This window comes from Oncorhynchus masou, chromosome 1, assembly GCF_036934945.1.
Source record: "Oncorhynchus masou masou isolate Uvic2021 chromosome 1, UVic_Omas_1.1, whole genome shotgun sequence".
Taxonomy (NCBI): domain Eukaryota; kingdom Metazoa; phylum Chordata; class Actinopteri; order Salmoniformes; family Salmonidae; genus Oncorhynchus; species Oncorhynchus masou.
Genome location: NC_088212.1, coordinates 22,157,423 through 22,173,724, shown reverse-complemented (window position 1 = coordinate 22,173,724; position 16,302 = coordinate 22,157,423). Strand labels below are relative to the sequence as shown.

At 42.4% G+C, this 16,302-nt stretch overlaps 1 protein-coding gene across 1 annotated transcript in view; it reads left to right on the top strand.

Annotated features, from left to right (window-relative positions):
* The window catches only part of jak2b (Janus kinase 2b), a 51,068-nt gene extending 39,587 nt beyond the window's left edge, over positions 1 to 11,481 (top strand). The window contains exons 20-24 of the mRNA XM_064964096.1: positions 1,912 to 2,036; positions 2,252 to 2,424; positions 3,642 to 3,759; positions 9,370 to 9,483; positions 9,753 to 11,481. Coding sequence (XP_064820168.1) covers positions 1,912 to 2,036; positions 2,252 to 2,424; positions 3,642 to 3,759; positions 9,370 to 9,483; positions 9,753 to 9,860 — 638 coding nt within the window. The 3' untranslated portion in view covers positions 9,861 to 11,481. The remainder of the gene's footprint in view (positions 1 to 1,911; positions 2,037 to 2,251; positions 2,425 to 3,641; positions 3,760 to 9,369; positions 9,484 to 9,752) is intronic.
* The last annotated feature ends 4,821 nt before the right edge of the window (positions 11,482 to 16,302 follow it).

Sequence of the window (16,302 nt, the reverse complement as noted above, 5' to 3'; positions counted from 1 at the left end):
CTGGGAGGGCATAGGCCCACCCACTGGGGAGCCAGCCCCAGTCAATCAGAATCATTTTTTCCCCACAAAAGGGCTTTATTACAGACAGCTCTGGTGGACATTCCTGCAATCAGCATGCTAATTTCACACTCCCTCAAAACTTGAGACATCTGTGTCATTAGGTTGTGTGACAAAACTGCACATTTTAGAGTGGCCTTTTATTGTCCCCAGCACAAGGTGCACCGGTGTAATGATCATACTGTTTAATCAGCTTCTTGATATGCCACATCTGTCAGGTGGATGGATTATCTTGTCAAAGGAGAAATTCCCACTAACAGAGATGTAAACAAATTCGTGCACAAAATTTGAGCGAAAGAAGCTTATTGTGCGTATGGAACATTTCTGGGATCTTTTATTTCAGGTCATGAAACACGGGACCAACACTTTACATGTTGCTTTAATATTGTTGTTCAATGTACTAGCATGCTAGCAGATACCCATAAACTTCTAGCCATTGCGCTAACGCTTCATTGCCAAAACCCTGAAGTATCCCTTTTAAGGCTCAAGTTTAAAGTTTTAATGTCACATGCACAAGTACAGTGAAATGTCTTTCTTGCAAACTCAAAACCCAACCATGCAATAATCAATAACAATGTAATACTAGAAAAAAAAAACACATGAGAAATAAGATGAATAATGAAGAACACAATAAGTAAGTAAACATACTATGTACATGGTCAGTTCCAATACCATATTTACAATGTGCAGGGATACTGGAGTGATGGAGGTAGATATGTGTAGGGGTAAGGGGACAAGGCAACAGGATAAAATAAACAGAGTAGCAGCAGCTTGCATGTGAGTGGGTGTGTAGAGTGTATAAATGTATGTTCATATTTTGTGTGAGTGAGCAAATGATGGCGTGAGTGTGTAGGGCCCTATAAGTGTGCGTCGAGACACTGAAATATGTCAATAAGATGCAAGGTAAACTCGGTCTATGTAGCTATTTATCAGTCGTATTGCTTGGGGCTATAAGATGTTCAAGAGCTTGTTGGTGTCAGACTTGATGCACCAGTACCTCTTGCGATGCGGTAGCAGAGAAAATTGTCTATGGCTTGGGTGGTTGGGGTCTTTGACGATTTTCCAGGCCGCCTTTTCACACCGCCTGGTATAGAGGCCCTGGATGGCAGAGAGCTCGGCCTCAGTGATGTACTGGGCTGTCCGCATAACCCTCTGTAGCATAACCCTCTGTAGCATAACCCTCTGGCACCACGCTGCCAGTCACTGACCTCCTCCCTGTAGGCTGACTCATTGTTGCCTGTGATCAGGCCTACCACCGTTGTGTCGTCAGCGAACTTGATAATGGTGATAGTCGTGCATGGCCACACAGTCGTGGGCGAAGTCGAAGATCCAGTAACCTGTTAGTCCAGGATCCAATCATTAGTAACCCGTTTGCTTCTGAAAAGAAGAGTCTAGAATACACTTTTTTGGTGTTTTTTTTGTGTGTTTAAAAAAAATTGTACCCCCTTTTTCTCCCCAATTTCGTGGTATCCAATTGTTAGTAGCTACTATCTTGTCTCATCACTACAACTCCCTTGCGGGCTCGGGAGAGACGAAGGTTGAAAGTCATGCGTCCTCCGATACACAACCCAACCAAGCCGCACTGCTTCTTAACACAGCGCGCATCCAACCCGGAAGCCAGCCACACCAATGTGTCGGAGGAAACACCGTGCACCTGGCAACCTTGGTTAGCGCGCACTGCGCCCGGCCCGCCACAGGAGTCGCTGGTGCACAGAAGGTGAATAGTAGTTACCTTGTAAATCCAACAGATCCTTTTAATTCAGTCAGAAGACAAGACAAGTTCAGCAAGTTATTCGTATATAATCCTAAATCAGTGCAGAGGTGAATGTTTCTCTATTTGTTTGTTGTCTGCAGGCCGGAGAAACCTGCGACTGATCATGGAATACCTGCCCTATGGGAGTCTGAGAGATTACCTCATCAAGAACAAGCAGAGAATAGACCACATGAAACTGGTGCATTATACCGCTCAGATATGCAAGGTACTGATAGTGACCAGATATGAAAGTAACTTTAACCTTTTGATTATAATGGTTTTACTCTTCCATATCCAGATATCTACCCTCAACTGATGCTTGATGTTTACTATATGGTGATAGTTCATAACATTCTAATACAGTCTGCAACCTAGTGGGAAGTAAAGGTAAAGCATGTATGAGGTCTGAACGTTTTTGTCTTTGTTCTTTTGTGTGCGCAGGGTATGGAGTACCTGGCAACCAAGCGCTACATCCACAGAGATCTGGCAACCCGGAACATCTTGGTAGAGAGTGAGCTGAGGGTGAAGATAGGGGACTTTGGCCTGAGCAAAGTCCTGCCCCAGGACAAGGAGTACTATATGGTCAAGGAGCCTGGAGAGAGCCCCATCTTCTGGTTAGACACTTTTAGCAGCCACTCCAGGATTCTGCTATCTTTTTTAGCTAAATTAACAATTCCCTGCTTATTATCATCATTGAAATCATTGCATAATGTGAAAATAATTTTTAAAAACCCTGCAAATCCTGGAGGGACAGTTTTATGCGGTCACTGGCAGAAAAGTTTTTATTTTTGTAGTGACCAATGATATTTCTTGAAGTCAACCAACATAATCGTTTAAAGTAGGACCAGGCGGTTTACATATAATTACTACATACCGGTATTGAGGCATTTCCACCGCCATTTCTCGCACGTTTTTACAGACACAAAAGGATCGCAACGTCGAATGAAGAAATTAATCTGCCAGAATTTATAAAATTGTACTGAAACTTCCTGTTTCTAACAAAGCTGTCGTGATGATTATTTATACAGTTTGCCTTTACTCGCATAAAAACTGTGGATGGAAACATGGTTACAGAGAAAAATAAGGGAAAAGTGACTTTTTAATGATAAAGACAAAACAAACAAGCCACAGTGTGGAAATGATAGCAAAAATTGGTAAATGCAAAAATTGGTAAATGCTGAAAATTATTTTGTGTTGAAGTTGACTAAACAGTTTAAGACACGTGTCAAAACTCATTGCATGGAGGGCCGAGTGTCTGCAGGTTTGCACTCCTCCCGTGTACGCGATTAGATTAAATAGGGTCAATGATTAGATAGGAACTCCCAATGATTAGATAGGAACTCCTTGTCTAGATCTTAATTGGATACAAATTGAAAGGTGAAACCAAATACCAGCAGACACTTGGCCATGGAATGAGTTTGACACCCCTGTTTTAAAACAGTCAGAATAGAGAAAGCCCCGTTAAATCCACTTAGAATTTGTGTTGCCATTCTAGGGTCATGCACTACTCGAAGCTTATTTAGAACTTTTATTATTCAAAAACATAAACAACTGTCAAATGCCATCATTCTGTAAAAAAATGTGGATAATATTGTGATATGATACTGTATTTTGAACATATCGTCCAGCCCTAGCTAGTTTAGAGTTCTATGAACTGTGCAATCTTGTTCCTGACTTTATTGTTAGTTCCTGTGTTAGATTTGTGCTTTAGCTGTTCGTTTTCACCCATTTCCTTGGCTTCCTATGTGGTGTAACTGTAATTCCTAGTCATCCTTTTTTTGAGAGAAGAATAAGAGAGAGATTTGGGACACTTTTTTGTGTTGTTGTGCAGGTATGCCCCAGAGTCTTTGACGGAAAGCAAGTTCTCTGTGGCTTCTGACATCTGGAGCTTTGGCGTAGTGCTCTATGAACTGTTCACCCACAGCGACAAGAACTGCAGCCCTCCTGCAGTGAGTTCATCCCTCTCTCTCCCTTCTCTGATTTTTTTTTTCTTCAAATACAGCTAATATGTTGTCTCATTAAATTCTTGATACTTGAACAGTGGGGCAAAAAAGTATTTAGTCAGCCACCAATTGTGCAAGTTCTCCCACTTAAAAAGATGAGAGGCCTGTAATTTTCATCATAGGTACACTTCAACTATGACAGACAAAATGAGAGAAAAAAAATCCAGAAAATCACATTGTAGGATTTTTAATGAATTTATTTGCAAATTATGGTGGAAAATAAGTATTTGGTCACCTACAAACAAGCAAGATTTCTGGTTCTCACAGACCTGTAACTTCTTCTTTAAGAGGCTCCTCTGTCCTCCACTCGTTACCTGTATTAATGGCACCTGTTTGAACTTATCAGTATATTTTTTTATTTATTTTTTTTATTTCACCTTTATTTAACCAGGTAGGCTAGTTGAGAACAAGTTCTCATTTGCAACTGCGACCTGGCCAAGATAAAGCATAGCAGTGTGAACAGACAACACAGAGTTACACATGGAGTAAACAATAAACAAGTCAATAACACAATAAACAAGTCAATAACACAGTAGAAAAAAAGGGGAGTCTATATACATTGTGTGCAAAAGGCATGAGGAGGTAGGCGAATAATTACAATTTTGCAGATTAACACTGGGGTGATAAATGATCAGATGGTCATGTACAGGTAGAGATATTGGTGTGCAAAAGAGCAGAAAAGTAAATAATTAAAAACAGTATGGGGATGAGGTAGGTGAAAATGGGTGGGCTATTTACCAATAGACTATGTACAGCTGCAGCGATCCGTTAGCTGCTCAGATAGCAGATGTTTGAAGTTGGTGAGGGAGATAAAAGTCTCCAACTTCAGGGATTTTTGCAATTCGTTCCAGTCACAGGCAGCAGAGTATTGGAACGAAAGGCGGCCAAATTAGGTGTTGGCTTTAGGGATGATCAGTGAGATACACCTGCTGGAGCGCGTGCTTCGGATGGGTGTTGCCACCGTGACCAGTGAACTGAGATAAGGCGGAGCTTTACCTAGCATGGACTTGTAGTTGACCTGGAGCCAGTGGGTCTGGCGACGAATATGTAACGAGGGCCAGCCGACTAGAGCATACAAGTCGCAGTGGTGGGTGGTATAAGGTGCTTTAGTGACAAAACGGATGGCACTGTGATAAACTGCATCCAGTTTGCTGAGTAGAGTGTTGGAAGCAATTTTGTAGATGACATCGCCGAAGTCGAGGATCGGTAGGATAGTCAGTTTTACTAGGGTAAGTTTGGCGGCGTGAGTGAAGGAGGCTTTGTTGCGGAATAGAAAGCCGACTCTTGATTTGATTTTCGATTGGAGATGTTTGATATGAGTCTGGAAGGAGAGTTTACAGTCTAGCCAGACACCTAGGTACTTATAGATGTCCACATATTCAAGGTCGGAACCATCCAGGGTGGTGATGCTAGTCGGGCATGCGGGTGCAGACAGCGATCGGTTGAAAAGCATGCATTTGGTTTTACTAGCGTTTAAGAGCAGTTGGAGGCCACGGAAGGAGTGTTGTATGGCATTGAAGCTCAATTGGAGGTTAGATAGCACAGTGTCCAAGGACGGGCCGGAAGTATATAGAATGGTGTCGTCTGCGTAGAGGTGGATCAGGGAATCGCCCGCAGCAAGAGCAACATCATTGATATATACAGAGAAAAGAGTCGGCCCGAGAATTGAACCCTGTGGCACCCCCATAGAGACTGCCAGAGGACCGGACAGCATGCCCTCCGATTTGACACACTGAACTCTGTCTGCAAAGTAATTGGTGAACCAGGCAAGGCAGTCATCCGAAAAACCGAGGCTACTGAGTGCCGATAAGAATATGGTGATTGACAGAGTCGAAAGCCTTGGCAAGGTCGATGAAGACAGCTGCACAGTACTGTCTTTTATCGATGGCGGTTATGATATCGTTTAGTACCTTGAATGTGGCTGAGGTGCACCCGTGACCGGCTCGGAAACCAGATTGCACAGCGGAGAAGGTACGGTGGGATTCGAGATGGTCAGTGACCTGTTTGTTGACTTGGTTTTCGAAGACCTTAGATAGGCAGGGCATGATGGATATAGGTCTGTAACAGTTTGGGTCCAGGGTGTCTCCCCCTTTGAAGAGGGGGATGACTGCGGCAGCTTTCCAATCCTTGGGGATCTCAGACGATATGAAAGAGAGGTTGAACAGGCTGGTAATAGGGGTTGCGACAATGGCGGCGGATAGTTTCAGAAATAGAGGGTCCAGATTGTCAAGCCCAGCTGATTTGTACGGATCCAGGTTTTGCAGCTCTTTCAGAACATCTGCTATCTGGATTTGGGTAAAGGAGGACCTGGAGAGGCTTGGGCGAGGAGCTGCGGAGGGGGCGGGGCTGTTGGCCGAGGTTGGAGTAGCCAGGCGGAAGGCATGGCCAGCCGTTGAGAAATGCTTGTTGAAGTTTTCGATAATCATGGATTTATCGGTGGTGACTGTGTTACCTAGCCTCAGTGCAGTGGGCAGCTGGGAGGAGGTGTTCTTGTTCTCCATGGACTTCACAGTGTCCCAGAACTTTTTGGAGTTGGAGCTACAGGATGCAAACTTCTGCCTGAAGAAGCTGGCCTTAGCTTTCCTGACTGACTGCGTGTATTGGTTCCTGACTTCCCTAAACAGTTGCATATCGCGGGGACTATTCGATGCTATTGCAGTCCGCCACAGGATGTTTTTGTGCTGGTCGAGGGCAGTCAGGTCTGGAGTGAACCAAGGGCTGTATCTGTTCTTAGTTCTGCATTTTTTGAACGGAGCATGCTTATCTAAAATGGTGAGGAAGTTACTTTTAAAGAATGACCAGGCATCCTCAACTGACGGGATGAGGTCAATGTCCTTCCAGGATACCTGGGCCAGGTCGATTAGAAAGGCCTGCTCACAGAAGTGTTTTAGGGAGCGTTTGACAGTGATGAGGGGTGGTCGTTTGACTGCGGCTCCGTAGCGGATACAGGCAATGAGGCAGCGGAGGTGTATTTGGAGGGCCAGTTGGTCAGGGTGACGTCTATGAGGGTTCCTTGATGATTTGTGTGAGATTGAGGGCATCTAGCTTAGATTGTAGGACTGCCGGGGTGTTAAGCATATCCCAGTTTAGGTCACCTAACAGAACAAACTCTGAAGCTAGATGGGGGGCGATCAATTCACAAATGGTGTCCAGGGCACAGCTGGGAGCTGAGGGGGGTATAAAAGACACCTGTCCACAACCTCAAACAGTCACACTCCACACTCCAGTCACACTCCAAACTCCACTATGGCCAAGACCAAAGAGCTGTCAAAGGACACCAGAAACAAAATTGTAGACCTGCACCAGGCTGGGATGACTGAATCTGCAATAGGTAAGCAGCTTGGTTTGAAGAAATCAACTGTGGGAGCAATTATTAGGAAATGGAAGACATTCAAGACCACTGATAATCTCCCTCGAACTGGGGCTCCATGCAAGATCTCACCCCGTGGGGTCAAAATGATCACAAGAACGGTGAGCAAAAATCCCAGAACCATGCAGGGGGACCTATTGAATGACCTGCAGAGAGCTGGGACCAAAGTAACAAAGCCGACCATCAGTAACACACTACGCCGCCAGGGACTCAAATCCTGCAGTGCCAGACGTGTCCCCCTGCTTAAGCCAGTACATGTCTAGGCCCGTCTGAAGTTTGCTAGAGACCATGACCATTTGGATGATCCAGAAGAAGATTGGGAGAATGTCATATGGTCAGATGAAACCAAAATATAACTTTTTAGTAAAAACTCAACGCGTCGTGTTTGGAGGACAAAGAATGCTGAGTTGCATCCAAAGAACACCATACCTACTGTGAAGCATGGGGGTGGAAACATCATGCTTTGGGGCTGTTTTTCTGCAAAGGGTCGACTGATCCGGGACGACTGATCCGTGTAAAGGAAAGAATGAATGGGGCCATGTATCGTGAGATTTTGAGTGAAAACCTCCTTCCATCAGCGAGGGCATTGAAGATGAAACGTGGCTGGGTCATTCAGCATGGCAATGATCCCAAACACAACGCCCGGGCAACGAAGGAGTGGCTTCGTAAGAATCATTTCAAGGTCCTTGAGTGGCCTAGCCAGTCTCCAGATTTCAACCCCATAGAAAATCTTTGGAGGGAGTTGAAAGTCTGTGTTGCCCAGCAACAGCCCCAAAACATCACTGCTCTAGAGGAGATCTCCATGGAGGAATGGGCCAAAATACCAGCAACAGTGTGTGAAAACCTTGCGAAGACTTACAGAAAACGTTTGACCTCTGTCATTGCAAACAAAGGGTATATAACAAAGTATTGAGAAACTTTTGTTATTGACCAAATACTTATTTTCCACCATAAAATGCAAATAAATTCATTAAAAATCCTACAATGTAATTTTCTGGATTTTTTTCTTCTCTTTTTGTCTGTCATAGTTGAAGTGTACCTATGATGAAAATTACAGGACTCTCATCTTTTTAAGTGGGAGAACTTGCACAATTGGTGTCTGACTAAATACTTTTTTTGCCCCACTGTATATGCAAAGCCTACTGACCTCATGCAAAGATGGTATATGTTACAGCATAAGGCCCCATGGTGTCAAGGAGAACATCAGGGTAATTTTAATAGGCTACGTTAAGATCACATAGCCTGTTAAAACAAACTATGGGGGCCTCCCGGGTGGCGCAGTGGTCTAGGGCACTGCATCGCAGCGCTAGCTGTGCCACCAGAGACTCTGGGTTCGCGCCCAGGCTCTGTCGCAGCCGGCCGCGACCAGGAGGTCCGTGGGGCGACGCACAATTGGCATAGCGTCGTCCGGGTTAGGGACGAATACAGCTAAGCACGGGCAAAATCCTAGAGGAAAACCTGGTTCAGTCTAATTAATTCCAACACATTTGGAGAAAATTGCAGCTTTCAGCAGGACAATTCTACACTGGTTGCTTACCGAGGTGACATTGAATGTTCCTGAGTGGCCTAGCTACAGTTTTGACTGAAATCGGCTTGAAAATCGATTGCAATACTTGAAAATGGCTGTCAAGCAATGATTAACAACCAACTTGACAGAGCTTAAAGAATGTTAATATTGTACAATCCAGGTGTGCAAAGCTCTTGGAGATTTACCCCAAAATTACTTCTAAAGTTGTAATTACTGCCTAAGGGGGTTTTAACATGTATGGTCTCAGGGGGGTGTATACTTATCTAATCAAGATATATGTAAGTGTTTTATTTTTCATATCTGTTTCATAAATATGAGCTTTTTTTGGCATTAGAGTATTTTGTGTAGATCACTGACCAACAAATACAATGAAATCCATCTTAATCCTAATTTGTAACACCACCAAATAAGAAAAAATTGAAGGAGTGTGAGTACTTTCTGAAGGCACTGTATGTTAAGACACATTGTCACAGACTCTACTTGAGTCTACTTGTATACACATGAGCCTGCACATAAAGGAAAGTATACTGTATGTGTGTGCAATAGAGACCTAAAAAAAACTGCTAACATCCCTGCGTTACACTGATCTAGTTTACATATACTTGTTAGATCATTTGTAGTTCACACCTGACCAACCATCCTTTCTCCACACCCTCAGATGTTCATGGGCATGATGGGTAATGACAAGAAGGGCCAGCTGATTGTTTATCATCTCATTGAGCTCCTCAAGTCGGGCAGCAGGCTGCCTCAACCTGTGGGCTGTCCCATGGAGGTAAGGGCTGGGTTGTTGTCATTATGTCCGTTTTGTCTTGCATTGTTCAGCCTATATAGGCGTTTGCCTTCCTTAATGATGCAGTGTCATATGTGTAAAAGAGGAGTTGCGGTTTCCACAGTTAACTTAGTACCTTAACTGGGCAATGTGAGTGAATGGTAACATGTTTATGTTACAATCAGATTTCAATTAATATATACCATAGGAAGGCTACCAGTTGTGACCATCCCAAATAAACATGTCTTTGGTTCTCTCTCTCGTTCTCTCAGATGCATGAGATAATGCAGGAATGCTGGGATAAAGACCCATGTTTGCGGCCCTCATTCAAGGAGCTGGCCCTGCGTGTCGACCTGTTCCGTGACAGCAAGGATACGTAGACAGACAAACACCCTAAGTGCCCCTCTTCTAAGAGACTGTTTTTCTGCATTCACTTGGTTGCCGTGTGTGTGTGTGTGTGTGTGTGTGTGTGTGTGTGTGTGTGTGTGTGTGTGTGTGTGTGTGTGTGTGTGTGTGTGTGTGTGTGTGTGTGTGTGTGTGTGTGTGTGTGTGTGTGTGTGTGTGTGTGTGACCGCCCCCCCTGTCCTTTTGCAGTGTGGCAATAGATTGGACTGAGAACAAGATCTTCTACCAGGACACTATAGAGACACTTGTATCAAACAAGGTCTCATTTCTCTTGAGTGTGTTTTTTATTTTCTTCTCCAGCCCTTTGTTTTCTAAGCTAGCAGGGCTAGCCTTCACCTTTCTGTCCCCCCATCTGAAAATTGAAAGTATGCTGGACTGATGGAACGGAATGTTTCTTCTTTTTATTTGTGTCGTTTTATGTATGTATATACATATATTTGTGTACATATGTCAAGAGGATTTTATAATTTTATAAAATGAAAAGAATTCACTGCAGTCTGTATTTGAAATGTTAGACAAGAAGTCAGTGTAAATGAAGTACATTTAGAGATTTAAAAATCCATTGATTTAAAATTCCATTGTGAAGCAGGTGTTGTAAGATTAAAATATATATCCATGCTATATGAAATAGGGTTGTAGAATGTTTTTCAAAAACCCGTTAGTGGGGTCAGTAATTTCTTCTGCTGGCCTTACAGTCAATAATACTATGTTCAAGGTCAGTACAGATTATAGGACTCTTCTGATACTTTGTACACAGGCAGAACTCTGCTTGAGGATAGTTCAACAGTAGTTGAGAGTGTGACACTCATTCCTTCCATATCCCATGTCCATTCTAAAAATATCCCTTGAACCGAACAGGCTACTCATCATATCACTCCTCAAATCACAAGTTCTCTTTCATTTGTATAGGGTCACACTATCAGTATAATCTTAGTGTGACATGAGCTCTTCAATTTCACTAGTTGGGTTTGTCAGCTAACATTGAACTCTATCAAGACATTATGGTGCATAGTCCTACACAATCCCTTTCAAATACTTGACACCACTTGCCTTTAAGTTCCTAGAGATACTTTATTTTTCCTAGAGCTACTTTATTATTGCAACATCTCATGCATTTTCTCCCCACGTCATTACAAAATGGGAGTGTTACAAACTAGTGTATCAAATCCAGGGGTCACAACTGGTCAATGAATAAACCCAGGTACAAGTTTACTGACGTTTTTCAAAGATTATAACAGATTCTTCTATTTGTTCAAATGTGTCTACATGCATTCCCCTCCATATGTATTTGGACATTGAATAATTATATATTTTTTGCTTTATATTCCATACTTTATACTTTGGATTTGAGATCAAATGTTTCATATGAAGCGACAGTACAGAATGCCAGATCTTATTTGAGGGTATTTTCATACATACAGTGCCTTCAGAAAGTATTCACAACCCTTGACTTTTTCAACATTTTGTTACAGCCTGAATTTAAAATGGATTAAATTGGATTGTGTGTCACTGATCTACACACAATACCCCATAATGTCAAAGTGGAATTATGTTTTTAGAAGTTTTTACAAATTAATTAAAAATTAAAAGCTGGAATGTCTTGAGTCAATTAGTAATCAACCTCTTTGTTATGGCAAGCCTAAATAAGTTCAGGAATAAAAATGTTCATAGCAAGTCACATAAGTTGCATGGACTCACGCTGTTTGCAATAATAGTGTTTAACATGATTTTTGAATGACTACCCCATCTCTCTACCCCACACATAAAAGTATATGTTGGTCCCAAGCACACATTCAACCAAGAAAACCAGGGAGGTTTTCCAATGCCTTACAAAGAAGGTCACCTATTGGTAGATCGGTAAAAATAAAATAAAAAGCAGACATTGAATCCCCATTTGAGCATGGGGAAGTTATTAATTACACTTTGCATGGTGTATCAATACACCCAGTCACTACAAAGATACAAGCGTCCTTCCTAACTCAGTTGCCGGAGAGGAAGGAAAGCACTCAGGGATTTCACCATGAGGCCAATTGTGTGATTTTAAAACCATTAAAGAATTCAATGGCTGTGATATAAAACTGAAGTTGGATCAACAACATTGTAGTTACTCCGCAATACTAATTTAAATGACAGGGTGAAAAGAAGAAAGCATGTACAGAATTTTTTTACATTAAAAAAATGCATTCTGTTTTCAATAAGGCACTAAAGAAATACTGCAAAAATTGTGGCAAAGAAGTACACTTTTGTTCTTGAATAAAAAGCATTATTTTGGGGCAAATACAACACATCAAATTTATTTATATAGCCCTTCGTACATCAGCTGATATCTCAAAGGGCTGTACAGAAACCCAGCTTAAAACCCCAAACAGCAAGCAATGCAGGTGTTGAAGCATGTTGGCTAGGAAAAACTTCCTAGAAAGGCCAAAACCTAGGAAGAAACCTAGAGAGGAACCAGGCTATGAGGGGTGGTCCTCTTCTGGCTGTGCCGGGTGGAGATTATGACAGAACATGGCCAAGATGTTCAAATGTTCATAAATGACCAGCATGGTCAAATAATAGGTCTGGGACAGGTAGCACGTCCGGTGAACAGGTCAGGATTCCATAGCCGCAGGCAGAACAGTTGAAACTGGAGCAGCAGCACGGCCAGGTGGTCTGGGGACAGCAAGGAGTCATCATGCCAGGTAGTCCTGAGGCATGGTCCTAGGGCTCAAGTCCTCAGAGAGAGAGAAAGAAAGAGAGAAATAGAGAATACAAACTGACCCTAGCCCCCCGACACACAAACTACTGCAGCATAAATACTGGAGGCTGAGACAGGAGGGGTCAGGAGACACTGTGGCTCCATCCGATGATACCCCCAGACAGGGCCAAACAGGAAGGATATAACCCCACCCACTTTGCCAAAGCACAGCCCCCACACCACTAGAGTGATATTTTCAACCACCAACTTACCATCCTGAGACAAGGCCGAGTATAGCCCACAAAGATCTCCGCCATGGCACAACCCAAGGGGGGGCGCCAACCCAGACAGGAATATCACATCAGTGACTCAACCCACTCAATCCACCGAGTTTGTGTCTCACATGGGTAGGCAGACCATTCCATTAAAATGGAGCTCTATAGGAGAAAGCCCTGCCTCCAGCTGTTTGCTTAGAAATTCTAGGGACAATTAGGAGGCCTGTGTCTTGTGACCGTAGCGTACGTGTAGGTATGTACGGCAGGACCAAATCAGAGAGATAGGTAGGAGCAAGCCCATGTAATGCTTTGTAGGTTAGCAGTAAAACCTTGAAATCAGCCCTTGCCTTGACAGGAAGCCAGTGTAGGGAGGCTAGCTCTGGAGTAATATGATCAAATTTTTGGGTTCTAGTCAAGATTCTAGCAGCCGTATTTAGCACTAACTGAAGTTTATTTAGTGCTTTATCCGGGTAGCCGGAAAGTAAAGCATTGCAGTAGTCTAACCTAGAAGTGACAAATCATGGATTAATTTTTCTGCATCATTTTTGGACAGAAAGTTTCTGATTTTTGCAATGTTACGTAGATGGAAAAAACCTGCCCTTGAAACAGTTTTGATATGTTGTTCAAAAGAGAGATCAGGGTCCAGAGTAACGCCGAGGTCCTTCACAGTTTTATTTGAGACGACTGTACAACCATTAACATTATTTGTCAGATTCAACAGAAGATCTCTTTGTTTCTTGGGACCTAGAACAAGCATCTCTGTTTTGTCCGAGTTTAAAAGTAGAAAGTTTGAAGCCATCCACTTCCTTATGTCTGAAACACAGGCTTCTAGCAAGGGCAATTTTGGGGCTTCACCATGTTTCATTGAAATGTACAGCTGTGTGTCACCTGCATAACAGTGAACTTTAACATTATGTTTTCGAATGACATCCCCAAGAGGTCAAATATATAGTGAAAACAATAGTGGTCCTAAAACGGAACCTTGAAGAACACCGAAATTTACAAGCCATTCACAGAGGCAAACTGATATCTTTCCGACAGATAAGATCTAAACCAGGCCAGAACTTGTCCGTGTAGACCAATTTGGGTTTCCAATCTCTCCAAAAGAATGTGGTGATCGATGGTATCAAAAGCAGCACTAAGGTCTAGGAGCACGAGGACAGATGCAGAGCCTCGGTCTGATGCCATTAAAAGGTCATTTACCACATCACTGAGTACCGCTCAGTATTTCCAAACATGACAGTGGCTGTATCATGTTATGGGTATGCTTGTCATTTGAAAGGACTAGGTAGGTTGTTTAGGATAAAAAAATAAATGGAATTGGGCTAAGCACAGGCAAACTCCTAGAGGAAAACTGGTTCAGTCTGCTTTCCAACAGACACTGGGAGACATTCAACTTTCAACAGGAAAATAACCTAAAACACAAGGCCAAATATACACTGGAGTTGCTTACCAAGACGATGTTGAATGTTCCTGTGTGGCCTAGTTACAGGTTTGACTTAAATTGTCTTGAAAATCTATGGTAAGACTTGAAAATGGCTGTCTAGCAATGATCAACAACCAACTTAACAGAGCTGGACGTATTTAAAAAACAATAATGGGCACAATATTGTACAATCCAGTTGTGCAAAGCTCTTAGAGACTTACACTCACAGCTGTAATCTCTTCCAATGGTGCATCAAACATGTATTGACTCGGGGTTGAATGCTTATCTAATCAAGCAGTTTGTTTTGGTTGTGTTTTGGATTATGTTTTGCCCAATAGAAACTGAATGATGACTAGAGTAATTTTATTTCTAATTAAGTTGGTAAGATTATTTTTGAACACTTATAAATGAATCCTGATAAAAAAAATCATGAATAATGATGCCGTTCAGAGGCTGCAACAAAATGCTACCCTCTCACAATTACCAATAACAGGGAAGATACGCATTTTTTGGGGAGTATGATCTTTGTGCCTCTGTAACCTCACTCATACATTCATGATTAATTTATGATTATCCATAATCATGGTAGCATCCACTTAATGTTTCTTCAATGATATGACTACATGATTCATTCATGATTTTCCTTATTAGGATGAATGTAGACTCCAAAATGGCACAAGACATTATTCACCATTCAGTTCCTGTTGGGAAAAACATAATCCAAAACAAACTGCAAATTCATCCAAAAAGTTTGTAGAGTCACAAGCTTGATGTAGTCCTTGCGTGCAAGAAATACTACACTTTTGACTACTTTAATACACTAAGTGAATTTGTCCAAATGGGGGGACTAGATACATAGTGTTTTCATTTCTTAACAGTAAAACAGATACAATGGGTATACAAAGTCACCACCCCCTTTCAAAATGTTCACCTTTTGATGTTGCCTTACAGCCTAAAATGAAAACACATCCAATTATTTATAGGCAGTAGCCCACAATATCTAAGTAAATGTTTCTTTCTAAAAAAATGAAAATGAATTAAAAGTAAAACAGTAAAATACCCTATTTGGATAGGTGACGCCCCCCACCCCCACCCTTAGAATTGTAATTGCAAATATGCTGAGGTATAACCAACCACCTTCCAAATCACAAATCAAGCTAATTGGCTTCCATCTGTGACCATTTGTAGTGACTTTGATTAGTTCAGAATAAAAGCAGTGTTCATAGAGGACTCTAATGCTGAGTAGTGCAATTCAAAGCAAAGAATCCACTATGGGCGGAAAGGTACTTTCAAAAGATCTACGAGATAAAGTTGTGGAAAGGCACGAGTCAGGATGGATATGAAAATATTTTGTGAAGGCTTTGTCTGTCCCTCGGAGCACAGCTAAGACCATTATTAAGAAGTGGAAGGTGTAAGGCACCACCCAGACCCTGCATAGATCAGGCCTCAATCCAAACTGGATGACTGGGAAAGAATGAAACTGATCAAAGAGGCTACCAAGAAGCCAATGTCGACTTTGAAGGAGCTCCAGGCCTTTTTGGCAAACACTAGTCAATGAGTGCATGTGACCACAATATCACAAGCTCCACAAATCTGGCTTCTATGGGAGGGTGGCAAGAAAAAAAAACTCAGAAAAAGCCACATCAAGTCTCATTTGAGCTTTGCCAAAAAACACATTGTAGATTCCGAGGCCGTGGCAAAGGGTTCTGTGGTCAGATGAGACCAAAATTGAACTGTCTGGCGAAATCCCAATACATCTTTACACCCAAAGCACCATGCCTACAGTAAAGCCAGGCGGTGGCAGCATCCTGTTATGGGGGTGTTTCTCTTAGTAGGAACTGGAGCACTTGTCAGGATAGAAGGGAAAATGGACAGTGCAAAATACTGACAGATTCTTGAGGAGAACCTGCAGCCCTCTGTCAGGAAGTTGAAGATGGTTCATGTTTCAACATGACAATGACCTAAAGCAACTGTACAGTGGCTGAAGGACAAGAAGGTGAATGTCCTTGAGTGGCCTAGTCAGAGCCCCGACCTAAATC